General features: G+C 44.5%; 1 protein-coding gene across 1 annotated transcript in view; it reads left to right on the top strand.

Annotated features, from left to right (window-relative positions):
* Positions 1 to 20,777, top strand: part of MAN1 (LEM domain-containing inner nuclear membrane protein MAN1) — a 46,434-nt gene that overhangs the window by 3,824 nt on the left and 21,833 nt on the right. Inside the window, exons 3-6 of the mRNA XM_077640824.1 lie at positions 3,225 to 3,310; positions 7,795 to 7,876; positions 15,183 to 15,274; positions 17,820 to 17,878. Of these exons, the coding sequence (XP_077496950.1) occupies positions 3,225 to 3,310; positions 7,795 to 7,876; positions 15,183 to 15,274; positions 17,820 to 17,878 (319 nt within the window). The remainder of the gene's footprint in view (positions 1 to 3,224; positions 3,311 to 7,794; positions 7,877 to 15,182; positions 15,275 to 17,819; positions 17,879 to 20,777) is intronic.

Genomic DNA, 20,777 nt, shown 5'->3' on the forward strand with positions numbered 1-20,777 from the left:
AAACGTGTAGCACCATGTGAAATCTGTCTGTGACCAGTTATTAGTTCGTGATTGAATATTCTTCCCCCATGCTGTCTTTTTCTGTTTCAAGAGCTATGCTGTAGCTACAACATCACAGGTGCGGTTTAAGTGAGGAGCCCAATAACTGCAATATAATTGGTGCTCGTTCCCGTGATGTTTTTCCAGATCCTGAGACAGGCATGTACAAGAGTTAGGGTTAGTCAAAACAACAAAGCAGCGGTTATTTCGCAGTTTTATTATGCCTTATGTCACCTTAGTACTGCTGCTTGTCATAGCTATAGTTCAGTTTTTGAAACCAAAACTGAAATTGCATATGAGAGAAAAAAAAAATAATTAAGTATTTACTGTTCGCAGGCAAAAATTGACTTTTGGTGATCTATGTTGACTAATGTCTAACTCACCATGAAGAAAAAACAAAGTTCAACAGAGAATTTGTTGTCTCTACTCCTTTAGCGATTGCGTGAACTAGTAGCATTGTACATGTTGAATTTGTGACGTTAGGATCAGGATACTGTACCCTTAGTTAAGTCGGCACAACCTAGTTGAACTAAGGAGGTGGCTCGTGTCCCACCTGAAACACACCCGTCGTGTTGTTGTAGAACTTGCTTGAAAAAGCTCACAGTTGTGAAGCATTAAGAGCATATATTTTTCAGTGAACAGGAAGATGAGCAATGAGATCAACCACATAGCTCTTTATGGTAGCCTCCACTACGGCGTCCCTCATAGCCTGAGTCGCTTTGGGACGTTAAACCCGCATAAACTACAATCTTATATGGTAGCATTACAGATATCGCAGATCTGTTCTGGCTGCAAAAAATTCAGCAGCCAAACTGAATGTGCATTTTGGTTGTTAAAGAGCTGCAGGATGAGGCATAGGCATAATAAAACAACGTAAGAGCATTAAGACAACAACAAAACATTAGTGGAAAAATGAGGGAGTTTGCATACATTTTTAATTAATGCACAGAAAGGCACATCAAAGAAGTAAGTGTTTTCCACTGTTATTCAAAGTCATACAAAACAGAACATTGTGCAAAGGTCCTACACAAAAATTGTATATTGTAATTGTGGGGTTTAATGTGGTTCTTGAGACAGAGTTCTGAAAGTAACACATGCTGTTGGGCTAGTTGGTCTTCCACGATCTTTGATGAACCAGCTCAAAAAGACAAGGACGACGTGGACGGAAGCACTGGAGTAACAACTTTTGTTTCAGAATAAATGGGGACAACATAGTTATACTGTTTCTAGTCCAGACCTGTTAAGTAGAAAGCTAGGTAAGAACCATTTTGATATTGAAAACATGTCAGGAGATACAAAAAAACAACAGAAAACGACATGACAGGCAGGATTTTTTTGCAAAACAAGAAGGAAAGGCACTATCCAGCAAAACCTGGAAAGCTGCTTTTTTATGCTACAAGGCAAAAACGAAATGTTTGGCAAAAACCTATGGTGATAACAATGAAAGGCATAATTTTCAAAGCTAAAAATCATAAAATAGATAAAAGGCCAACAAGCAACACCGCAAAAAGCTAAAGAGGTAAAGGGGAGGATGAAGTAAAAGCCAAGTGAATAACTGATGGGGGACACAACATATGAAGAAAATAAGACAAATGTCATAAAACACATGATAAAGCTGGATTGCATGACTAAAATCTGGAATCGCGTGACAGGTAGGCAAGTTCTACACTAGTATCTTGGCTGCCTCAGTGATTTCACGAGACTGCCTGTTTCTGTTCAGAAAAAATAAATCAGCCAAAAGACGGACACACAGGAAAACTGAGCAGAAGATAGGAAAGAGGATAGCGAGATTCCAGCCTCTTTCTTATCTTCTCAGTTTTCCTGTGTGCATCTTTTGGCTGGTTATTTTCTGAATACAATGCACCAACTAGCCCAACAGTCTGCGTTAGTGTTCATGCTCTTTGAAATGACTTAACGTTTTTTTTTTTTTTCACATTCAGGCAAGCAACTTGTTTCCAAAGCTGTACAATCGCGACAATGGATGCCAAGATGGCAGCATTGTTGAACATTGGCGTTATAGTTGTGCTCTTTAAACAACGACCTGTCTGTCCAGTGTACCTGTTCAATGTAACAAAATTCATTGCAAAGAACAAAAACATACGCCTCATGAAATCATCAAGGCAGCCAATATACTAGAGTTGAAAGAACAGTGCATAAGCAAACCTTCAGTTTTACTATCAGAAAATAGAATTTGCCTATCTGACACGCGATTTCAGATTTTAGTAGTCATGCAACCAAACGCACCATGGTGGCTCAGCGGTTAGGGCACTCGGCTACTGAGCTGGAGTTCTCAGGTACGAACCTGGCTGCGGCGGCCATATTTTGATGGACGAAAACGCGTAGGCACCCGTGTGCTGTGGGATGTCAGTGCATATTAAAGATCCTCAGGTGGCTGAAATTATTCCGGAGTCCTCCAGGATAGATGGCACCTCTTTCTCTCTTTCTTCTTTCACTCCCACCTTCCTCCCTTCCCTTACAGCGTGGCCTCCAGGATAGATGGCACCTCTTTCTCTCTTTCTTCTTTCACTCCCACCTTCCTCCCTTCCCTTACAGCGTGGTTCGGATGTCCACCACCCAGATGTGAGGAAATTACTGCGACATTTCCTTTCCTCAAGAAAAACATTTTCACGCAACCCAGCTTTATCATGTATTTTATAGCATTTACCTTATTTTCTTCATATGTTGTGCCCTCCATCAGTTATTCACTTTGCTTTTACTTCATTGTCCCTTTTATCTTTTGAACTTTAAGATAATGCCTTTCATTGTTATCACCATGGGTTTTTTGTTTTGTTTCTTGTTGGCCATTCATCTTAGCAACATTTCGTTTTCGCCTTGTGGTAGCACAAAAGAGCAGCTTTGAAGGCTTTACTGGATAGCGCCTTTCCTTCTTGTTTTACAAAAAATTCTGCCTGTCACGACCTTTTCTGTTTTTTTAAAAATCTGCTGGTAGGTAAGAACAAAATGGTCCTTACCTAGGTTTCTACGTCACGGATCTGAACTAGAAACAGTGCAAATATGTTGGCCCTGTTTATTCTGAAATAAAAGTTGTTAGTTCAGCGCTTCCATCCACGCTGCCTTCCTCCTACTTGTCTGTTGTCTTTTTGTGCTGGTTAATCAAAGATCACAGTTCTGAAATGGTCTTCAAGTGTAGCTTCAGGACAGCGCCGGTTCACTACATGTTTCAGGTCACCTGCCTTCTGATGCCAACGCACAAGGCCGGCCGCGTGCTGATGCACCGTTCAACGTCACACTGTGTGAGAACAACCGCGAGGTAAGCACTGCTGCTTCACCATTGCATTCCTTCCCTTCTGCTGGGCAGACTGATTTGCTGCTGTCGCACAACTTGGACACATATGGCTGCCACATGGACGGCCTTTATTTCTGTACCCTTCTTCTGTCCTTTCCCGCTAGCCTCACTCCATGCTGTCTAAGGTGCCTAGTGCCCTCCAGCATTTGTTTTAACAACTAATGGGGCACTAGCGGCCTCCCATGGGTGGCACTGCCTGAAGCTAGGCCTGTTTTGGTGGACGCCTTTGTCGCTGCGCATCCTACTAACAGTGCATTCTTATAAGTGTGAAAATTTGTACTGTAGTACTTGGTGAAGACGTGTGTCTCGTGTGGGGATGGTTGCACTTTCAATGGACACCTGAACCATGCCTTGATGGGAGGGATAAAAGGAGGAAGGAAGGAGTCGCTGCAGTGGAGGAGTCTGGATCAGTTTCCACTGCCCGAAATTCTTTTATACGCTCTGACATTGCACATGCATCTTTTGCATTTCAGTATAATGGAGATGCGGTCAGAATTCAATCCCATACCCTCACACTTGGCAGTTCAGCAGTCTAGGAAGGGAACAGCAGTTTATAATGGGTAGCGATGCCCCGGAAGTGATTAGGGAAGGCATCTAGTTAGTGCAGGTAGTGACTGCAGATCCACACTGTGAGAATGGAATAACAAGGAGAATAAGAATGAGGTGGAATGCGCTTGGTAGGCACCCTCACATGATGGCTAGCAGTTTACGAATATCCCTCAAGAGGAAAATATTTTAACAGCTATACAGTGGACTCTCGTTAAAAGCAACCCTCAAGGGCCCGGAAAAATATCTTCCGTTTATCAGGAGTTCCGTTTAGAGAGAGAAGGTTCAGGATTTCGCAATCCGTTTCGCGCAGCTTGGTCCCGACGAGGCGGGTGTGCGCGCAGTTTGCAGTCTCTGCGGAAGCAGATCTCAAATGAAAAATATAGATAATAAAGAGAACGGATCACTATGGGCACAAACATTATTGCACAAAAGCAGTAAGCAGTGAACTTTTTTTTTTTTCAAAGCACTACTGAACTTAAAAAAAAAAATGTCGATAGTCCACTTCTTCCGTGGAAATCAGTGGGAACTGCAACTTATTGGCTTGTGAAAAAGCACTTTATGTTTGATTGTTTTAGCTCTCGCAACCGTTTTCTTTGGATGGCGCCACCCATACTAGACAGGCTGCTCACTTCTGAAGTATTTTGGGGACCCGTCTTGCTCGCCAGTCCCCGCATGCTGTCGTGTCTGCAGCGGCAGCCTCCCCTGAAACGGCGCGATACACTATGCCATTCCGATCTTTAAATCTCGTCAAGCACCCTTCGCTGCACGAGAAACCTTCGATGCGAAGCTGCAGAACAAATTCTTCTGCTTGCGCGTGATTGAGTGGCCCGCTGATTGGAATGTTTTCACTGCGGGCTCTCCGCAGCCAAACCACCAGGCACTTGTCCAGATCTTCGTGGTTGGCCACCCGCAGTCGTTTTCTTTGAGGGCCAAAGCGTGACGTCCCGAAAGCCTCCCGCAGCTTATCCTTGTCCTGAAGTATCCTCGTGAGGATGCTCTTGGGGACAGCGTAGTTCATCGCAAGCGATGTTTTTGTGAATCGACCACTCTCGAAGTCATTGATTATTTCCACCTTCCTTTCTAACGTAAGGGCATTGTGAGGTCACTTCTGCGCTGCCATCAGATGCCGACTTCGCGACGAAATGTTGCAGACGAACCTCAACACCGGATGTAAGGCTTAAGTCTAGCTGAACACAACTGCAAGCACACCGTGACAGAAAGCAAGCAATGCGGTTGCAGTGTGCGAGAAAACCGGAAACGTCCAAAGACGGAAATCGGAAAGAGGGTGGGGAGGGGGGCAGTGATGCGTACCGCGATGGGGCTGCGCGTTCACGTCAAGTTGCTGTTTCGAGCCTATTTTCGGTTCCGTTAATACGGTGGTCGGAAAATTTTTGTTCCGAATAACGAGATTTTTTTTACATTGCCTTAATACAACACCAACCAACTGCGAGGCATTTGTTTCATTTAAGCGTTGGTTCCGTTTAACCGACTTCCGTTTATCGAGATTCTACTGTATTTTACCGGTACTCATCTACGGACCAGAAACGTGAAGGCTAACGAAAAGGGTTGAACTTAATTTTTCAGAAAAGCAGCGCAAAAAGACGTGGACAAAGACGAGACGACAAGGACAGACAAGCTTGTCCTTGTCGTCTCGTCTTTGTCCACGTCTTTTTTCGCCACTTTTCTGAAAAATATGTACCAATACACCTAACTCGCCGCATTAACCAAGTTGAACTTAAACTTAAGGACAATGAAGCGAGCTATGGGAAGGAAAAAAAAAATAGGTGTAATGTTGAGAGACAGGAAGAGAGCTGAGTGGGTCAGAGAATAAACGCGAGTTATACACCTCCTGTCACATGGGCATCACAAAAATCTCTGAGAATCAGTTCTTTATGTTCAAAGGCGCGAGGTGCACAGCTACATGGCCTTAGAAGTGAAGGCGCCCATCTGAGACATTTGGAACCCAAAGGAGCAGCTGTCGAGGACATGTGATTGCAGCACCATCCAGCGTAGAAAAGTAGCAAGCGAAGAAAACATATAAAGATTTTTATAGTTTTTCTTTTTGGGATGTTTGTTTATATTTTATGCTCAGATCTTGGGACAGTAAGAATGCTGCAGCAACCGGCATTAACCTGTTGCCGCTGATTAGAGAAGCTGCCTGTAGTTCTTATATGGAGGGAGTAAGGTGAGAGAAGTTTCTAAGCTCAACGAATGAATGAAATGCACCACATTAATTTTAAACCTCTTACTTCATATCCCATGTGCACAATAGTGGCCGCAAAACCTCAACAACTCATTAACGTTTCGGCTCTACAATACAGCTGCATCGCTGCTCCTTCAAGTTTTTTCTCCTTTGGGGAAAAGAGGTGCCTTTGCTGGGAAGTCCTTCATGGAGTGCTATGTGATGGTTATTAATGACACCCCTGTTGAAATAAAGTAGAAATGGTCATGGTCAGGGCATGTAATGTGAAGGCTAGATAATCATTGGCCATTAAAGGTGACATAGTGGCTTCCAAAGAAGGCAAGCATAGCAGGGGGCAGCAGAAAGTCAGGTGGACAGGTGAGATTAGGAAGATTGTGGGGACAAGATGGCCACAGTTGGCACAGGACAGGGTTAATTGGAGGGATATGGGAAAGGTCTTTGTCCTGTGGTGGGCACAGTTAGGCTGGTGATGATGATGATGATGTCCTGCACACTTGCTGAGCTGAACGGTATAACTATGAGGGGCACGCATGTGATCTGCCAGCAACCGCTGGCCAGCGTGCCTTGGTGTGATTAGGTGGCCTGTATTCACTGTCCAGAATTTTTGTCCAGGTGAGGGCACCATTGTTCAGCAGCATAGGCCCAAGGGTCTAGCGCCATCTACTCTTGACATTTGGCATTGTACTCGTGCTTCCATTGAACAAGGGTGCGCACTGGAATCGTAGGTTACAGGGACCTCCTTCATGTTTGTAATCTAAAGCATGGTGATGTTACTGCAGACAAAAACTGGCGAGAGGTGTTCATTCCGTATTTTTGTGCTGTCTGCTCAGCATTTGCTCCCGCACATTCTTAATGGTAGGCATGCTGGTAATCATACTACAGGTGTATATAAGCTAGCGACAGCTTTTCTTGGGAATGAAGAGAACGCACAGGGGTGGAGCGCCCGCAATTGTGCGATTCTGCCAAGCAGTTGGCAGCATGATGGTGCGCCTCTCTGCCGGTAGTATTGCTGTCCCTGTGGTAACTTTGTTCCATTGCTGGAGCAGCTGGTGCCATCTATTGAAGTTTCTTGCAACTAGATGTGCCTTGCAAATTTGTTATTATCAAGAAAACAGTTTTTTCCTTGACTTTTCAATGTGGAAGGTTTACGGTGGTGTTTGAACTATGCCTTAAACAACGAATATTAACTAATATAATGAGAGAAAACAAATAACTGCAAGTGGGTACTATATTTCACTGCTCAGGTAGAGAGGGCATGTTTTGGCTCCATAGCTTCCACTTCACTGCAAGAAAAAGCCATTACGGGGTGTAGTGATGTGCATGTCAAGCAGTTACAGTCGAACCTCGTTATAACAAACCTGTTGATTATGAAATAATGGATAGAATGAAGGAATGACAGTTCCCCTTTGAAGCTCGGTCAACATGGGATATAACGAAGCTACGGTTATAACGAATTAATTGTGGACCCTTTCAACTTCGTTATAACGAGGTTCAACTGTATTTCTCTTCTATGTTGCACGCTTTTACAAGCTCACGTTTTCATGAGTGCAACTGTTTTGCACCTGTCATTTGGTTTTCCAGTCCTTGTGTTTCTGAGTGTGCTGTGCCATGGAAAAAGTCATTGCACCACCCTGTCATGTGGTTCACACAGGACACAATACTTAGATCTTAGAGGGCTTTTGGGGATGGCTTGCAGAAACCCTGCATCAAGGAAGCCGATGTGCCGGTTGCCCTGGAACTGGCCGGACGAACACAGAAGCTCCTGGGCCGCATTGCAGGTATGATGGCGGGATGTTCTCAAACAGATTCTCAAGACTGACACATAGATTTGCTCTCAGAAATACTTGAAATGATTTCCGTGTATATCTGCTTGCTTGCTTGATGGTTCAAGTTGAGCTTGCACCTGTGAAAAATATTTGTGTGTGATTTTAAGGAGATTGATGCATTATGCACATAGGTCGGCACACTCACTCATGAGTGCAGTCATATCGCCTCACTCACAGTGAGCGTGGTTTTGAGTGAGCGTTTGTGAGTTTGAGTGGACGTGTGTATTAATGTGAGTGAGTGGATTTGAGTGTGGTTGGTCATGAGTGTGAGTGCAAGGGGAGTGGATGCGAGTGGAAATTAGTGTGAATAGAGACGACTCAGCAAACATGAGCGATGAGTCGACGTAAGTGGCGGTGAGTGGACTTGACTTGCTAGTGGATGTGAGTGGCGGGTAGATGCGACAGCGAAGTTTGTCGCATGTGCTTAGCTATTTTCATCTTGTTGACTGTTGAGGGAACCAAATATTCTTTGACGAGGGCGCTTGAGGCAGCATAAAGCATCATGCCGGTGTCTTTTTCACAACCAAAGCAGAGGATTATGCTGGCTCGGGAACGGCAATCTTTCGTTGCTGTTCACCTTACTAGTTAATTGTTGGCGTGAGCGCAGGCCCTTCGCAGATGCAATGAGCTGCTACGAGTTGTGCTAGATCCTTTGATCGAATTTCACATTGCCACTGCTAGAAAGGTAGATGTGTTTTGTCACAGCTCCTACACGGCTCGAGCTCATATATGCAAAGTTTCAATGCTTGCTGCTGAAACAACGGCCCTCCACTTGTTGACAATAGCTAGCGTAAGGTGGGATATCGAGTACTGCAGTAGATGCTTAGGTTTTTTCTCTGCCGGGGTGTGTGCATTGTAGAGCTCTGCTCTGGCCGTATATTTTTTTACTGGGCCAGACCAACGCAGGGAACCTGATCTGCATGGCCCGGCTCTTCAACCGCACAAGCTAGGCTCAAGCCCGGAGGCAACGCGGAGCCCAAGCGCGCTTTTTGCAATGTCAGAAGTTCTTGTTACTATCATGTATTTGGAGGAGCCCCGAGTTGCAAATCACGCATGTGGTTTTTATTCTTGTATGCATTGCAACAGGCATGGTGATACCTTCACGCCAAGGAGATAGCTGGAGTGGTAGTCATTAATGTTTTAATCTGCTTCAGAAATGATTGTTGCATCCCGATCATGATCGTACAATGTGCTGATTTTTGGCAGTGGATGTGAGGTGGCAACCACAGTGGACGCGCCCTTTTTGGGTTGGGTGGGCGTGCACTTCAAATTAAATTCTTGTATACTCTGGAAAGTAATATAAAATATAATGTCTCCGAGTATTGTCACCTTTTCATTGTAGGAAAAAAAACTACAAAAGAAAAGTGCAAGAGAATGAAAGCTAATAAGAATCATGCTAGGGGCGACTGTTTTCATTTCACCTGAAAGTATCTGCTGCTGTTCAAACTGCCGATACCGATAAAGCAGCCAAGAAAAAAACCATCCGACGGACATCAAACAGCTTTTCATAAACAGGTTGAAGAGTGCCGGCATATTGGACAGTGGATTGTGCTCGTTGAACAGGAAAGAGTTGAGGATTGAGGATTAATCTTCCCCACGCTCTCTCCAGAGTCCAAAAAAAAAAAAACGTTTTGTCTTTAGGGTCATGGAAAGGCTCCCGTCAGCACAATGTACGCAGAACTATGGCGTCGGCAATTTGGGCTGCTGCTAGCTGTCCTGGCAAGTCAAGAACTGCATACAAGCTTCCGCTGCATGCGTGCAAAGCTTGTTTCTGATTTGTGGCACCCAATGTTCGGCACTGGGCAAGTGAAATGGGCTTGTGAAATGCAATTTTGTTTTATCTTTGTGTTTGCAATACTGTAAGTGGAATAACTTCTGTTTGGACGCTCCGATTTCAGCCATTCTGCCCATGCTGATATCTAGACAGCTTGAGGAATCCTTTGAACCAAATACTGTGATTTCCTTTAAGAACTTCTGGATAGGGCTTTTCCATAGTAACATCCTACTGTTTCAGAAGGGCTTGCACTACAAAACGGCTCACAAGTTCGCTGCATGAGCGACGCTTCCTCGACCAACGACAATTAGGTGCAGTGTTACATAGTACCCCCTATGCCCACGCAGATGTGTATGTGGTTTCCACACCCACTGGCCTGACTGAAGGGAAAACACTACACTGTTTTCTAAAGCCTCCTTCAAACAGTGGTTGTGTGCAGCTCAGACAACGTACCGCACAGCAGGCATGCCCACAGATCGGTCACGCATTCCTGCTCTGGCTAGACCAAGACAGCCCTGCTCTTAACAATGCCCCAGACTAAGCCCAAGAGTCTCTCGTAAAGAGATTGATAATGGCCACTCCCCTTTGAATACTTTTTCAGCAAGGCAGACCTGTACATGGAGCCCATTCCAGCCATTTTTCTTTTCGCGAGGAACTCGATCTTTTCAAAAATACTCTCCAGTTCCCATGTCGCTAAAAGTAATTTTAGTTACCACTTGCCTAGTGTGTTCGTGCAGACTCATGGCCACGTCATTGTCAAGACAAACCCAATATTGGTACTTAGACACCCTGCAAAACCGTTGTCAAGGCAAACTCATTATTGTTACTTAGACACTGTGGCCACACTTAGGCGTGCCCACAAAAAAAAGGGGGGGGGGGGGGGGGGTACAGTGCAGTCGCTCCCACTAATTATTAATGGGCACACCAGGTCTACCCATACCTTTACTCTGTCGGACCTGTTCTGTCATTGTTTGTAGGGCAGTGTTATGGCCATTCAGGTTTTTGACAATACTGGCGGCCAAAGACCCATGATGTTGCATTCCAAGAGCTGTTCACTTGCTGGGTCACTTTGAGGCAATCTTTTCAGGTTCTTTTTTGCAGTTAACCTAAGACAAATGTGTCATATTTTCTGTGGTTTAGAGAGGATGGACATTCGTTCAGAAGCGCGTTGTTACATTCATGCCTCGGCAGCGTAGGCACTGCCTTCCTCTGGCAATCTTGCGCATGAAAGTAAAAAACTGCTTGCAGTTCCATCACATTGCAGTTCATATTGTAGTTCCATCACATTGAAATAAATGTTTTATAATCATTCCTCATTTCTATGCTCCGTTTTGACCGTAGGGGCGCCTAGGGGAGTTGAGGTCGAGGGGAAGGGGTCACTGTGCTGAAACATGGCTCCCCTCAGAGAGAATCCTGTGTATGCCTATGAAAACTGTTCAAAAACGTGCTTTAACATCTTAGCCGACGCTAAACAGGCACTCATCGTCTCAACAGCAAGCACGGGAGCACGCATGCTTAACATTGGTTCTGGAGATGGAAGATGTGTGATACGCGACCACTTCCTTCAAGCATCGAAACTGTGAAAACTGGCCAGAGAGCCCGGCAGAGTCCCGTGCAGCTCACCACCACATCTGTGCGACACAGGCTATGCCAGAGGAGCCATGAGCGCAGTCGGCCATGGCAGTAAATCTCTCATCCCCTCCGTTGTCAGCAAACAAGGAAACAGTGACTGAACATGAATGTGAGTGAGCGGACATGAGTGCGAGAGATTGGTTGTGAGTGGTCATGAGTGCGACTGAGTGTTTGTAAGTGCAAGTGGTCATGAGTGTGAGTATGAGTGAGTGGCTGTGAGTGCAAGTGGTCATGAGTGCGTGTGTGAGTGAGTGGATATGAGTGCGAGTGGCCGTGAGTGTGGCTTTAGCCACCTCTCATGGTGCCGAGGTCTTGTTATACATGCTAATCTGGTTTGAGCCTATGACACAGCAGAGGGTGCTAAGAATCTCTATGTCCGGGCAGACTGCCATCAAACTGAACATGGTAACATCTGATGCTAGAATCTTATCCAGTGAGGCTAGTTCAGCAGTGCTGTTTGAGAAACTGTGTGCATGTTCAGTGCACATGCCATTGCTATAGTGGACTAGCGGACAGACGAGAAATAGGTGTGGGATTCTTCATCAGTAAGGATAAAACCAGCAACATCATACCTTGGGACCATGAGAGGTGGTTTTCTCACACTCACGGCTGCTCCCACTCCCTCTCGCATCCACTCACACACACTCATGACCACTCACACTCACAACCATACACGGACACTCATGGCCACTCACATCCACTCACTGTTTCCTTGTTTGCTGACAACGGAGGGGCTGAGAAATTTACTGCCAAGGCCGATGACACTCATGGCTTCCTTAGCATAGTCTGGGTCGCACTAATGTGGTGGTGAGCTGCCAGGGATTCAGTCAGGCTCTTTGGCCAATTTTCACAGTTTCGATGCTCGAAGGAAGTGGTCACTTATCACACATCTAGCCACCGCGGTGGCTCAGTGGTTATGGTTCTCGGCTGCAGACCCGAAAGGCGCGAATTCGATCCCAGCTGTGGCCTGAACCAATGTTACCCACATCTGCTCCCGAGCTTGCTGCTGAGGCAATGAGTGCCTGTTAGCGTCAGCTAAGACGCTTAGACATGTTTTTGAATGGCGTCACAATAATGAGTTTGCTTTGACAATGATGTGCATGTGAGCCTGCATGAACACATTGGACGCACGTGGCAAATATGAATATCTTTCGCAGCGTGGGAAATCGAGAGTGTCTTTGAAAGTATCCAGTGAGTTCTTCCACGGAAAGGGAAATGGCTGTAATGGGCCACAAGTATAGATCTGCCACGTGGAAAAGAATCCAAGGGTGAGTGGTCATTATCAATCCCTTTACAACAGCCTCCCGGGCTTATTTTAGGGCATAGTTAAGTGCAGGGCTGGCTTCATCTAGCCAGAGCAGATATGCGCGACCAGTTTGTTGATACGCCTTCCGCGCAGTACATTGTCTGCGCTGCACATAATCTCTATCTGAAGGAGGCTTGAGAAACCAACATGGTGTTCGCATTTGAAGCTAGTTCGTGCGGAGACGTGTGTTTGCATTTGTAGGTGCTAGCACTGCGCCTTATTATTCTCGTGCAGTCCGTTGTGTCGTTGAGCAAGAAAACATCGTTAGGGGAAGAACGCATATGCAGCTATGTTTACATCCATTTTGCAGTGCATGCCCTTCGGTAATGGTGGTGAGGGTGCTATGTGCTTGGGCAGGGCATTCTGGAAAAAGGTCCATTCCAGAAGTTCTCTGAGGAAATCGCAGTATGTGGTTTAAAGGATTCCTCGTGCTGTCCAAATACCAGTGCGGATTGAATTGCTGAAATCGGAATCTGCAAACAGAAGTTATACCACTTACAGTATTCAATTCAAAGATAAAAAAATGCATTTCAACCACCAATTTCACTCACCCAGTGTCGAATATTGGATATTGGGCACCACAAATCAGACCCGCAAATTGCACGCACACAACGCAAGCTTGCATGCAGCTGTTGACTCGCCAGGGTAGTCCGCCACAGCGCAAATGGCCAGCATCATTGTTCAGCATACATGTTGCACGCAAAGCAGGTGCGACTGAAATGTAGGACCACAATAGGGAGAGCTTCTGTATGCCCCCCGCCGCCACAGCTCACCCTCAGTGTCTTGTCCCCTTCTTACCACATTTTCGACTATGGTGTCTGTCGGACGGGTTTGTCTTTGCTGCCTTCTCAGTATCGGCAGTTTGAACAGCAGCAGTTGCTTCCACAGTACTTTTCAGCAAAACAAAAGCTGTTGTCCCTAGCTTGATTCATAGCTCTTATTCACTTCTGCTTTTCCTGTGTTAATTTTTTTCTACAGCAAAAAATTTGCACTACTCAGAAACATATTTTGTATTCATTTCCCAAATATAGAAATAATAAGTTCAAACTGTATGCCCAACCAATCAAAAAGAAAGGTGTCATTTTGGTTGCCACCGCATATCCACTACCGAAAATTGCCACTGTTTTGTCACCATCAGCTGGAAACGAGCATTTTTGGAACTGATTAAAATATTAATCATTTAATCATTACCATTCTGGCTATTGCCATGTTCCTTGCTATGTGTACAAAAAAGAACTACATGTTTGTTTTGTGTCGCAAGGCTCCTTCAAATAGAAACAAGAGCCTGTGGCATTGCCAAAAAGTGCGCTTTGTTATCGCGCCATTTTGGGACTTGAGCCGAACCTGTATAGTTCGGGGGCCGGGCCAAGTAGGTCAGTTTCCTCAGCCTGTCAATAGAAGGCGTTGTTCCGCAAGTGGGCAATGGAAGGTGCTGGCTGCGATCCCAGTCCAATCAAATAACTGCGACCAGTGCAGAGCTTTTGTATGCCCACACCCCAGCACACAAAAACCTAAGCATTCACAGCAGTACTCGAGATCCAACCTTAGCTCTTTTCTTACCGCGAAAAAAACGACAGATTTCGAGTGTTTTAAATCACAAATTATTTCTTCAAGAAGTGCCAAATGCACTGCACATTGTAAGGCATCAAACTGTAGCTTATTGGTTATACTTCCAAACAAAAAAATGCCAGAGTTGTGTGCAATGTTTTTTGAAAAATTATTGGTTAAATATGCTGGTAACAAAAAAAAATACAAGAAGAGAACAGAGTGGGTCATGGAACAAACGTGGGCGAATTGCATCCTAGTCAAAAATGAAGAAGAAATGGGCAGGGCATGTAATGTGAAAGCAAGGTAATCTATGGTCTTTAAAGGTAACAGACTGGATTCCAAGTGAACGCAAGTGTAGCAGGGGGCAGTGGAAAGTTAGGTGTGCATGAGAACTTTGCGGGGATAAGGTGGCCAAGGCTGGCACAGGACGGTGTTATTAGGGAGATATGGGGGAGGCCTTTGTTGTACAACGAGCGTAGTAAGGCTGATGAAGGTGATAAGTTAGGAAGTCAGTGCTCTTTTGGCTGGTGAAGCTGCCACTGCACGTCATTCATCTTGGTATTTTTATTTTTTTTTCCAATTGTAAGTGGCGTGCTAGGATGGAAAGAAGAGTGAGCATGGAGTGGGGACCAGTGTAGGTTTCTGTTAGCTTTGAATATGTGCTAACCACTACTCAAGGTATTGCTCCTTTCATTACTGTACTCAAATGAAGTGGGAGACCCTAGTTCTATTCTCGTTGTAGTCCTTGGTTTCTGTAGGAATCAGTAGTATATGTGCATTTCGAAGAGTCTTGGTCATGGTTTTTTTTTATTAATTCTCTTATCACAAAAACATTGCTCAAAAGCGAGGACTTGTTTTTTGCATGAAAAGGAATTAATAGGTATTTTGAAAGCAGGATGAGCATTTGAAGAAACAATCTCCAGGGTTTTTACCTCTCTAACCTGAGAGGTAAAGTTCTCTTGCTCTGGAGGCTGCAGATGTGTGTGCACTCTTGGCAGGGGACTACGAGTGCGGAAACGTGCCCTACCGCTCCCTGACCAGTGCTTCCTGCTTGGAGTTTTTGCAGGCCAGCAGCCCATCGCCCATCAGTGTATGTCACGCTTGTTGACTGTTTGTGTTCTTGCTTACATCTGTTTCATTGTGGAACTAAGACGCTAGAGTAAAAGTGTAGGTGTAGCATCTTCACTGACCCCACGCCTGGAAGTGCACATCTGCTTGCTTTAACTGATTGCGAATGACAGCTATACAGCCTCTACATGATGTGTGATTCGGGTTATTAACGCGATAGCATTAAAGGCCCCGTTCTCCGGGAAATCTGGTGTCTGCATTGTCGGTGTCAGCGTTGTGAGTGAATAATCACGGGCAAGGCTCTGGCAGGTGGTTCCCAAAGGGCAACCTAGGAGGCAGGTGGTCTACCTAGGTCAAGTGACCTTGCAGCATCATCACAGCCTGCCCACTGGATAGTGAGCCAACTGCACACCATGGCAGGTGGCAGTTAAATTACTGGTCGGTCTGGATGAGCAACCTCTGGGAGCACCTGTCTTCGCAGGGCAGTGGTGCATCGCTTACCCACTGCACCACAGCGCTGGGAGGGGTATGAGAACTCCAAGGGATCTGAAGTACGGAATGACGTTCTGCATATGTGGGAATTGACCCATTGCGCTATTGTGTTATTCCCTTAGAGGGGGGAGCTTAGGTGACCCCTCCAATTTTTTTGTCCTCTGGTTTAGGGTCACCTGAAGAGCAAAGATTGCCAAGAGGACAAGCTCTGGAGGGCCATTGTGTTGTGTTTTGCACAGTTTGTGTTAATTCAGTTAAAAGGGACTCTGAGGACAACTTTGTTCAATTCTTGTTCTACTTAAGAATCAATTGTATGACACTTAATGTTTACGTGTGATGGTGTTCGTTACGCTGTGAGAGCTGGATTTAAAGATCCAAAATTCTTTTTTCCATACGCTTGATTCCAACTAGTGACGCCAAGACTAAAAAAAGCACTCCTTGACCACTACTTGGAAATGAATGGTGGTGTAGCCTACCTTGAGAGATCACGTCATCGCACTTTGTTTGTGAAAATGGTCGGTATCTAATTTTTGTAGCTTTTAAAAGCTCTGTTTTCAGCAAAAGTAGTAGCCTTTTTGTCACAAGGCTGCAATTCGTTGACACAGGCCCTATAAAGAGACACTGAGAACAAATTGTGATTTGAATGCAGTACTCTATCAGTGCAGGCCAACTTCAAAAAGAGAGAGCACTCTCACGAAAAGCAGAGCTTCTATAAGCTAGAAAAATGCGATAAATGAAAATGCACGTGTTGGCATCAGTGGCTGATTTCGCAGGTAAAATATGTGCATCAGCACCAATTTTTGGGCGCAGATCCCAGAGGCTGTGCTACATCGCCATTCACTTCGAAATGGTGGCAACCCATCCTTTTCGTAAAGACATACGACTTTGAATCAACTGGTAAGAACATGTTTAAATTCAATTTTCGAAGCCGTAAATGCGTCTCTTGCTAGAGAATGGTAGCGCATCAACAGCAGCGCAAGAAAGAGAACATATGTGCATGCTGTCAGCTGTTTATTCGACAGATATAAGGCACACGCGCACACACACACACACATGCGTGCACATACACACATGCACACACACATACACCGGACTCAAACGCAGCCAGCAACACGAAATTATTGAATCATAGATCAAGACTGCCTGTTATCACAGATTCCTTCTTATCCCCTGAGACATTTAAACTTTTGTAGGTAGGTACTTTAGAGTATATTGAACCCCGATTTGCCACCCACTTCGCTGAAAGCTTCCACGTGTTTAGGATATTGGTAATAATAAAACCAGCACGCTCCTGGGAGATGTTCTGTATCTGGGCTATCTTTCTGGCGGATATTCGCCGATCCTCAAGAATCAGCTTATGGACAGCATCGCTTGTTGCCAGGTCTGTTGAGGTTGTGAGGCGCCCGCTGCAGGGCTCATCTTCAATAGTGAAATGCCCATTTTTGAAACGAGCAATCCAGGTTTTGACAGTGCTGTGAGAAGGACACTTCTCCCCTAGTGTTTCTGACATCGCACTGTGAGTATTCGTTGCAGACTTTCCCTGCAGAAACAAAAACTTCATGATGATCCATAACTCCACAGGCGTGAAACTTGCTTGTGCCTCTGCCATCTCAGGTTCTACCTGAAATTAAAAATAGTTATAAAAACTGGAAACATCTGACACTTGCACAGTTACATAAAAAGATGTCATATTTTTTTATGGTAACAATTTAATCTTTCAATTTGACATGAAAGGGGCCTAAGCCAGGAAGTTCTCAGCACCCCCTCGTTCATGTGTATATATATATATGATGTGTGTCTGATCTTCCATTAAGCATTTCAGAGTAACCCCTGCGTCCATCTTCTGTTTTATCATTTTCTGTCTCCTTTACACTCTTCTTCGCTACACCATAGGTGCACAATACCATCTAGCCCAGAGGGTAACGCTTTTGAGCTACATTTTTTAAAGCTGAGCATTAGGGGTGTGCATAGTGGCAGATGCAAAGTCTAGTGAAGTGATTCTTTACATTGTGATCTTAAAAAAGAGAACACTTGATGTTTCACATGTCCCCCTTTTTTTTCTTCCTCTTGAATAGGATGCCACTTTCAAGGACAGTCTTCTACTGCTGTTTGAAAACCCAGCCTGGGGAGTCAAGTAAGATATATTCTGCTTACCTTGCTGTTTTTTTTAATGCTTGTATCAGTATGCATGCCACATGTTTTCTCGTTCCCTCATATTGTCACGAACCAGAAGCAGGACAGCCGCAGACATAGAAGGGGACCTCAGAGCAGCCGAGTTTAATCTCAGAAACCTAGCCCAGCTCGAGTGCTCTTCATGCTACCGTGTCTGCTTTGTCTTCTAGTCCGTGACAATATGTTTTTTGTTGAGTGTACGTGTTGTCTGTTGTGAGAAATTTTAGGAGACACAATTGTGTGGTCTTTATAAGGGCTAACAGGAATCCTACTCATGCCGAACTTTTGCTTTACATGCTTTGAAATTTTGTTTCGAATTTTAAATTTGTGAGTGATCACTGAACTTATCACAGTGGAAGGAAGCAGGTTGCAGTGACTTGATTCCTCTTGTTGCAAGGCCAGCCAGCTCTATGTGCCCTTCCATTTATTTTGAAGATGGGGGTGTGAACGCCTTAGGCAACTGTGTTGGCAGGAAACTTTCCAAGGTGTCACAGGTCGGTTCTGTTTGTAGTAGACTCGTTAACTCGCCTAATTTGAACGTCCTGTTTACTGGAAGCAAAGCTCTGGCCCCACCAACATCAGGAGCATTAAAAAGGCTCATCTTAATTTGAACTTCACATACAGCAAAACCTGCATACAGTAGACTCTCATTAATTCAAACATCAAGGGATTAGAGGTTTTTGTTTGAATTATCAGAAGTGCACCTTAATATGATTCAAGATAAAACGTGATTTGCTTTATGGACATGCATGCATACAAATAATATTTTAGAGCTCTTTCACCATGCAAACGGTGCTAAATGATTTAGCACTACATAAAATATGGGAGCAGCAGTTTACGATTGTTATCCAAGGGCTGGAAGTGGTAAGGGAATACGTCTACATAGGGTAGGCAGTGACTGCAGATCCGGATCATGGATCACAGCTAGAAGATTAAGAATGGGGTGGAGCTCTTTTGACAGGTTCTCTCAGATCATGAATGGCAGTTTGCCAATGTTTCTCAAGGGAAAAGTTTAATGAAAAAGGTGAATGATGATATGTTTGACACCATACTGAAACAGAAACTGAATTCTATTGAAAGAATACATCGATTAAAGATACTCGGCAACTGTTACGTGCTTAAAGATACTGATTTTTCTATTAGCGAGGACTACTCAAAGAGTCGCCGCAATTCGGAAGAAATTGTGGGATTCTTTGGCGCAGGAAAGAAAGGGAGGAGCGAAAGTGAAGCTAATTTTTCACAAACTGAGAGTTGGCAGGGTCATGTATGCTTGCAATGAGGGTACTAACAAGCGTTACATGCTTAGGAATGCATCAGAGAGTGACAAAGCATGACCTTGTAATCCTTCAAGTTTTAAAATCATAAATATCAATGCAAGAAGCATAGTAAACAGGGCCGAGGACATAGAGTGCATAATACTTGAACATGAACCTGATATTAAGGTAATTACCGAAACTTGGCTACACAAAGATATTCTGGACGCTGATGTTGCCACGCCTAATTATACCATAGTAAGGAAAGACAGAAATACTAGAGGGGGAGACGTATCACTATTAGTCCACTATAGCATTCCCTTTACTATTCTTGGTGCTCCAAATGACATTGAGACTGTATGGATCAAGATCAGGTTGAACAATTGCACTATTTATGTAGGAAACGTTTATAGGGCTCCCAAGTCTTCATCTGCTCTGCTTGTTCATCTACTCTGCTTGAAAATCTTAAAACATTTGTGGAAATGAAACTGCATCCAGACGACAACATAATTTTACTAGGAGATTTTAACCTTCCAGGAATCAACTGGACTTCGCACTTACCCGGTGAAACAGAAACTGTCAGCCGCGAACACTTACTGCAACTTTCATTTGCCTTCAATTTAATTCAAGTTGTGAAAGATTACATGAGAATCTTTACTACCTCTGTCCTCGACCTCATTTTTATCTCTTGTTTGGCTCTGTTTCTGCTTAATTGCGAGACGTGCAATGGCTTGTCAGATCATAAAATGGTAATAACATCCTTCAGCATGCAAAAAAATTTCCACCTCTCTCTAATGAAAAAAGATTTTAAACTTTGCTGCAGCAGACGATGTTAGTATTCTAGACAAGCTCGAAAGTTAATTTAGTGAATTCAAAGAAGTGTATGAAACAAATTCTGGCACTGATGTACTTTGGCAATACTTCTCCGAGCTGGCTATGTTATGTGTTGAGCGGTACATTCCCACGCGTTCAAAGAAAGTTAACAAAATTAATCCCTGGATTATGCGAGAAATAATACAAGTGAAACGAAAGCAAAAGCATAAGGCTTGCACCCTTAATTCCTGCGCTCGACTAAGAGAAACCATACATCGTATGAGTAAACACCTAAAACATCTAGTGAAGGACTCCCGAAAGAAGTTTTTAAATGTTGCGGTACGCAATTTTCTAACCGAGGCCCGCGAAAAATTCTGGAGGTTTGCAAACCCGTCTGCTAAATCCAGTGGACTCTAGGGAGGGAACAAGCAACCGTCTGCTCAAGCCTTTAACACATATTTTTCTACAGTCTACACTAGTGGTGATCGTCTCGCTCCGAATTTCATGTCTCTTGAAGATCAGCCAGCCATAAATAATGTAGTAATCATCGAACAAGGTGTACTGAACCTCCTACTTAGCATTAAGGTAAAGAAAAGCCCAGGGCTCGATGGTATCCCAAATGAATTTCTCGACCGATACGCAGAATGGAACTCAAAATACCTTACTCTTATTTTGTAGCGATAGCTACATTAAGCTAGCACTCCAAGCCTTCAGCGTGGCACCCCTTGAGCTGCGTGGCCGCCCTTGAGCTCCATTGCGGCGCCGTGGCTGGTCACGTGGTTGGTCAAGTGTCGC

This window comes from Amblyomma americanum, chromosome 10 (genome assembly GCF_052857255.1).
Source record: "Amblyomma americanum isolate KBUSLIRL-KWMA chromosome 10, ASM5285725v1, whole genome shotgun sequence".
In the NCBI taxonomy this organism is placed as follows: Eukaryota; Metazoa; Arthropoda; class Arachnida; order Ixodida; family Ixodidae; genus Amblyomma; species Amblyomma americanum.